The sequence below is a fragment of the Macrobrachium nipponense genome, chromosome 4 (genome assembly GCF_015104395.2).
Source record: "Macrobrachium nipponense isolate FS-2020 chromosome 4, ASM1510439v2, whole genome shotgun sequence".
NCBI lineage: Eukaryota > Metazoa > Arthropoda > Malacostraca > Decapoda > Palaemonidae > Macrobrachium > Macrobrachium nipponense.
The window spans coordinates 29613492-29620364 of NC_061100.1; the positions used below are offsets into that span (position 1 = coordinate 29613492).

Genomic DNA, 6873 nt, shown 5'->3' on the forward strand with positions numbered 1-6873 from the left:
GATGAAGGCGATCTCAAAGCCTTTTCCTGGATTACGTAGATCTATCACTGATCCAAACTGTAATAGGCCCAGACTTCGTTCCAGCTGCTGTCTGGAAAAGCTGGGCTGTGTAAGGAATCTTCTCAGATCCTTCCTTATTCTGGTTTGAGTGCTGTTGGGAAGAGACACATAGGCACAAAGAGTAGCCCAACAAAGTCCTAGTTCAAGAAAAAGTCTGCTGGATGTAAGGTGGGATTTGTTCCTTTGAGGACTCACAGCACCTGCCAAAAATAGGTGTTTCCAACGACAAAACCTGTTTTTGTTTGTTTTCCTGAAAACAGCCATAAATGGAAATAAAGTAGGCCAGATAATTTCCATATAACTTTTATGATGTGAAGGCATAGCTGCATTTAATGACATGTGTCTCAGAAATGTCCTAATAATGTGACCTGTGATAATATAGTAGTTCTGACCTATCTATGTCCTTGCAGATCATCGTCCATCCAGCTTACAACAGTAACACTATGGACAACGACATGGCATTGATCAAACTTGCAACTCCAATTACTTTCCCAGCTGACAACAGGATTGCTCCTGTGTGTCTCCCAGTTGCAAGCAATTTATACGAAAATGTGAATGCTATAGTTACTGGATGGGGAACAACTTCCTCAGGTATGTTTCTACAAATATCCTCTCAACTATCTCATCTTATGAATACTATACTGTGTACTTCCAAACTCCTCTGCTAGTCTCTGCAATTTCTCTCCACTATCCCCAATAAACTAATGTACATCCTGTTTACTGAGTTCGTTTGTTATTAGAAACCTTGTTTTCCATAGTACCTAGTATTGCTGTCTTTACTGATAAACATTGTAGATTTTCATGTTCTTTGTTTGACACAGTGCAAAGAAATTGTGAACAAATCTTTTTCTTTCATCATCCTAAGTGCATATTCTCTTCCACACAGTTAACACTGGATTATATTTTTATTATTACATGTTACTAAAGATGAAATTGAGAACCATTATCTTATGTAAATCATGGAATATTACTAAAAGAAATACATGTAAGATCCATAAATCTTGACAAGAACTACTTTCCTCATTGTTTAACGATTTAGCGTTAGGAATTTAATTGGATCTTTAACGGTATACCAAGAGGAGTGCCTTGATAACCTAAGACATGACTGATGTAAGGAATCAATGTTTCATGAATCCTTTCTGGTATCTTTTTGCTTTGGAATATTTTTCTTTTTTTATTTTATCCTCAAGTGCAATGGTAATTTATAGCTTCACAACACTGCAGGTGGTACCCAACCTAATGAACTACAAGAGGTGACGGTGCCAACATTGACTAACACCCAGTGCCGACTATTATATGGAACGAGCATCACATCAAACATGATTTGTGCTGGACCAATTGCTGGAGGAAAAGATTCCTGTCAGGTAGGAATGTTGTCAACAATAAGCTTTACATTTTAAAATTAATGCAGATTCAGTATGTAAACGTTTTCAGTTTCAAATTAATAGGAACTGCTTATAGACTTGTACAGATGAAGGTTTTGCAGCAATCCATGAAAAGTCCCAGCCACAAAAACACAATTTTCCATATCCCATACCTCCTTGTGACATTCATGATGCCAAACATTACTTTCCATTCTCAGGGTGACTCAGGTGGACCGCTAGTGACTACAGGCAACACAGCTCAAACATTCTATGTCCTGATTGGAGTGGTCTCCTGGGGTAATGGTTGCGCCCTTCCAAATTACCCTGGGGTCTATTCCCGAGTGCCCAGTAAGTAAATCATACAAAAAGTTTGCTTGATTGGTTTACATCACACTGCCATCACGTCAATCTGAATTATTGTTGAGAAGTCATGGTGCTTCTTTCAAAACTAATCCTCTTAAAATTAAGGCAAAGGATACTGTCACAGTCATAATAATGATCATAGGGATGTTTTGTAAATCTTGTGCTAAATTGATTTTTCATTGTTTACTTTTCAGACTATCTCCCTTGGATAAATTCAAACATAGCAGGTTCTGTAACTTGTCCAAGTCCACCATGAGAACTGTTAATGCATTGGGTGGACCACTGAAGAACTACAGAGCATGACTGGACATGAAAGATTAATATCATTGATCATGGAATTATTGATGTGTGCTTTAGACTTTGCTCTGAAATGAGAAATAAGAAATCTGGTTTGAATATTTACTTCTCAAATTATTGTTCTAACTATGGTAAATTAAATACAGCACTTAAGCATTCAGATAAATGTTTCATTTATTTTCCTTCCTTCTATATCAAAACTCACATCATTTCAGCTTGGTTATTAACCTTGAATGACTAATATTAAGTGAAGTTTCAACTCAAAGATATACATCCTTAGTCAAAGTGTTGTACTTGTACACACACAGTACTGTATCATGAAAAGTTAACATAATTATTTTTAGCTCATACACAGTAGTGTATCGTGAAAAGTTAACGTAATTATTTTCAGTCCAGTAACATAACTGTTAACTTTAGTTTTGTTTACCTTTTGCCACTAAATGAGCTCATCATAGCAACTGTACTAATAGATATTAAAAATAACATGTTCATCTATAAAATAAAAAGGTCTGATGATCAATTAAGAATATGAGAGGATTAAGTTAAGACTATGAGAGAATTCGAACCGCCTCTAAATTATCATGAAATGCTATATGTAAGCCCTTGGGCTTATTTTGGCTAAATGGAAATAATAACATTTAATTTTTTTTATACATATTAACTGTTATATATTGACAATGTAGAATTAATGTCAGTAACATTTATGATGTTTGATATGTTGTTCTTGTATTGGAGCTAATTCATTATCTTTTTACCAAGCAAATTAATAGACCAATTGTATCTTTGCAAGCAACACTAACCTCACTTCCATTGCAATAATTCCTCCCTCTAGGCAGAAAATTGTAATTACGTATCTTCATTCCTACTTTCTCTTTTTCATTCATTACCCAATTAAGAGACAATGGGGGAAATTAAAGAAATTTCCACTATTTTCTTTCTTCCTCTTTTACCCTCCCAAATTTCCTTGTGTCTTGTTATAGCTCCATTACAGAATTTTATTTCTTGGATCACATATGCTGTACCAGATTCAGATAGACTTGGAAATTCATAGGTAGCAATGAAAGCAGTTAGGTAGTCTTACCTTGGACTACTCACCCTGTTATCCTACTATAAGGGGGTGATCTTAATCTACCCAACCTTTCATTTGAGACTGTAGACACTGGAGACCTTCAATCCATTGGGCAGGCTGCACATGAGAAATCTCCAATTCTTCCTAAAAGCCAACAGGGACAGGAAGACTCAACCGGATTCGACAGTCTTTCCCATCACTCAGGAGATAAAGTCCGATCTCATGAGGTGGCTTACAGAGACAAGATTTCACAGGAGATCCCTTCTTCCACATAACCCCAACCTGGAATTTTACTCAGATGCCTTGGATCTAGGCTGGGGAGCCCTCCTAGGCACACTGGAGGTTTCCGGGACATGGTCTCCAGAAGAGACGAAGCTCCACATCAATGTCGAGGAATTAAAGGCCATTCATCTAGGACAACGTCATTTCTCCTCTTTCATGTGCAACAAGATGGTGGTTGTGCATGTCAACAACACCACGGCCCTGTTGTACATCAAGAAACAGGGAGCCACACACTTCTTTCCCCTCTGTCACATGGCAAAAGGGCTGCTTCTTTGGGCTCACCAGAATCGAGTAACACTCGTCATTCGCTTCATTCAGGGGAAATTAAATGCACTGGCAGACGAGCTGAGCCATCGGAGACAAAACCTTCACACCGAGTGGGACTCTGGACGATAGGGTTTACACTGACCTGTGCAGATTGTGGGGAAGACCCCTTGTAGACTCATTTGCGACGTCAAGGGACAACCACCTTCCTCTCTGCTAGTACTCCCCTGCCCCGGATCCTCTAGCGCGGACGACAGATACCCTACTCAGAGACTGGTAGGGTCTGGACCTCTATGCCTTCCCTCCCTTCAGCTCGGTCAGGGAAGTCCTGAACAAGTTCACATCTCACAGCAATCTGTCAGTGACTCTAGTAGCTCTGTTCTGGCCCACAAAGGTTCCCGAAACTTCTTCGTCTTCTGGTAGACTTTGCAATTGCTCCCCCAAAGACCGTGGCTACTCAGACAACAGCATTTAAGGAGGTACCACCAAGGGTTGTCCACTCTTGCTCTGTCAGGCTTCAGACTGTCAGGAAATTTGTCAGAGCGAAGGGTTTTACAAGAGCATCTGGAAAGGCTATTGCAAAGTGCAGACTCCAGTTTACTTCCAACGTCTACCAGTCAAAGTCAGCAGTTTTCCGTAAATGGTGCCTCAGACATCGCATCTCTTCTTCTGAGACATCTGTAGCCCAGATTACATATTTTCTCCTCTACTTAAGGAATTGTACTAACCTTTCATCTTCCATGATCAAAGGTTATTAGGCCATGCTTTCCCCTGTTTTTAAGCATTGCAATTTAGATCTTTTGGTGAATCAAGATATTCATGACCACCTGAAGTCTTTTGATACATCCAAACAGAAGAAGTCAGCAGTTGTTCCTTGGAACTTGGATGCAGGTCTCACGTGGCTTTCAGGCCCTCCCTTTGAGCCCCTAAAGTCCACTTCCCTCAAGAAACTTTTGCGTAAGACACTGTTCCTAATTAGTAGCCTTGGCCACGGCTAAACACGTGAGTGAGGTACACACTACAGACAGAAGTCGGATTCTCCCAAGGTAGTTTCTGCATCCCATTATTTGAAAGTAGATACAGTATTTGAAAATTGCAGTACCCTTGGTCTGTTGGTGGTGGCTGGCATGGTGTTAGGTGAGGAAGCATAGAAAAGACACATTTCTCTTCTATCTCTTTTCCTTGTTATAAGGATGTCAAGTTTTTTGGGGGGAGCCTGTGGGGTACTTGGTGCCTGGAGGATCCACCAGTTCATTGGTAGTTAGAAGTTTTTTGTACCATCATTTGTTGGTTAGTGACAGGTAATTCTCTGGTCTTGTTCTTTTGGTAATGCGCACAGGGCAAGGGCATACATATCCTTTCTACTGCTGCTCCCCCTTTGCAAGACTTCCACTGATATAGAGGCAACTCCCAGCCGAGTGGCTGCTTCATCATCCAAGTACATAGATCTGTCAACAACAACAAGAATAGTCAATGTCTGGGGTTGGTTGCTTCATCAGAATAGGTTTTTCATAGAAGCTGTAGAGGTCATTCCCAACCAAGGTAAGTGGACTACATGGAGGCTTATCAGTCAAAATGGAGGGTCTTGGACAATTGATGTAGTAGGAAGGGCACTGGTCCATTCCTTGGAACTTGTCAGCTTGTCATGGACCTACTACTATTCTCTTTGCTGCTTGAGGAAGCTGTCTGTGTCAGCAATTAAAGGTTATAGATCAGCACAGACTTAAGTGCTTCAAGTGAGTTGCATCACATGTAATAAAAGTTTTAAAAGAGAGGTTCTTTTAAGGATCCTTATATCTCATCACTATGACTTGTCTCTGGTACTGAACAACTTGCTTCTTGTATGCTCAAGACTTTGTAGCTAAAACATGGACAACTTCCTCAGAGCCTCACCCTTATTCATCATTTGTCATTCCCTCTTTACTGCTTCAGTTAGGAAATGAGAACAACCTGCTTTTGTGTCCTGTGAGGACTTATTCATTTCATGCTAGCTTAGAGGTGTAGTTCTAAAACCTCATGACAGTATTGCTGAATTACAAGCATCTAATCTAAAGATCACAGGTCATAAAATCAAGGCTGTACCTAGAAAGGGAACATGGATGCAAATGCCATATACAGGCAGTCCCCGGGTTACGAAGGGTTCGGCATACGACGTTCCGAGGTTAAGGCGTTTTTCAATTATATTCATCAGAAATTATTTCCAGGGTTACGACGCTTACAACGCTCATCTGGCAGTAGAAATATGACACCAAAAATGCAAAATAATCAATATTTGAAGGTTTTTTGATGAAAAATTCAATAAGAATGCAGTTTACATAGTTTTGAATGCACCCAAAACATTAAAAGTAAGGTTTTCTAAGGATTTTTCACGATGTTCCGGGTTACGACGTGTCTCAAGAACGGACCCCCGTCGTAACCCAGGGACTGCCTGTAATCAATTTTCTTTCCTGAATAAGACAAACAATCATTATTAATTTTTATCTAAAAGCTTTAAAACATAAACTGTTAGATATGTAAAGTACATACGGGCAGTCCCCAATTATCAGTGGACTCTGCTATCGGCAATTCGGCTTTATGGAACTCGTCTAGTGCCATAAAATCGGCAATTTGTGTAGCCATAAATCTCCGAATTTTGGTTAATGGCGACTTTCGCTTATCGGCACCCCCTCAGGAACGAAACCCGCGCCGATAACTGGGGGCTGCCTGTATATTCTTTTGGTCACTTGTGGTTACAGATCAACTTATAATGGTTCCTCAGGTGGGGTTGCTTTAATCATCTCCATAGCAATGAATCATCCTCACAGAAGAGAATTCCATTGTAGTATTCACTTCTGCACTAGGCTAATGGAGTAAGTGACTGCATTAGGCCAGTCTGAAAATGCACAGTCTGTGAACTTACAAACAAGGTCCCAGTCCTTTTCATGATTGTACATTAGTCCAGAGCCTCTGGACCACCTGTTATTTCACTCCAGATATTTGAAGGCTCCTGAGGCCCTTGATATTTGACAGTTTTTGGACTAAGAAGAGATGTCAAAGCTAAAGAGTGATGGGTTTGTCATAAAACAATTACTATACTTTTTTAAAGCAAAAATTTTTTTTTATGAAAGTACAACCTATCACTGATAAAAGTGACTACCTCCAAATCCCTCCTCTCTAGCAATAGGGTCAGACAAC

The 6873-nt window shown here is 39.9% G+C and overlaps 1 protein-coding gene across 1 annotated transcript; it reads left to right on the forward strand.

Annotated features, from left to right (window-relative positions):
* Positions 1–470: 470 nt before the first annotated feature.
* On the forward strand, positions 471–2250 carry LOC135210836 (trypsin-1-like; the record flags this gene model as incomplete). The annotated part of the gene is given in 4 exon segments (XM_064243712.1): positions 471–651; positions 1285–1424; positions 1643–1772; positions 1982–2250. Coding segments are annotated over 4 exon segments (513 nt in total), but the record flags the coding sequence as incomplete, so codon positions are not given.
* Between the last annotated feature and the right edge of the window lie 4623 nt (positions 2251–6873).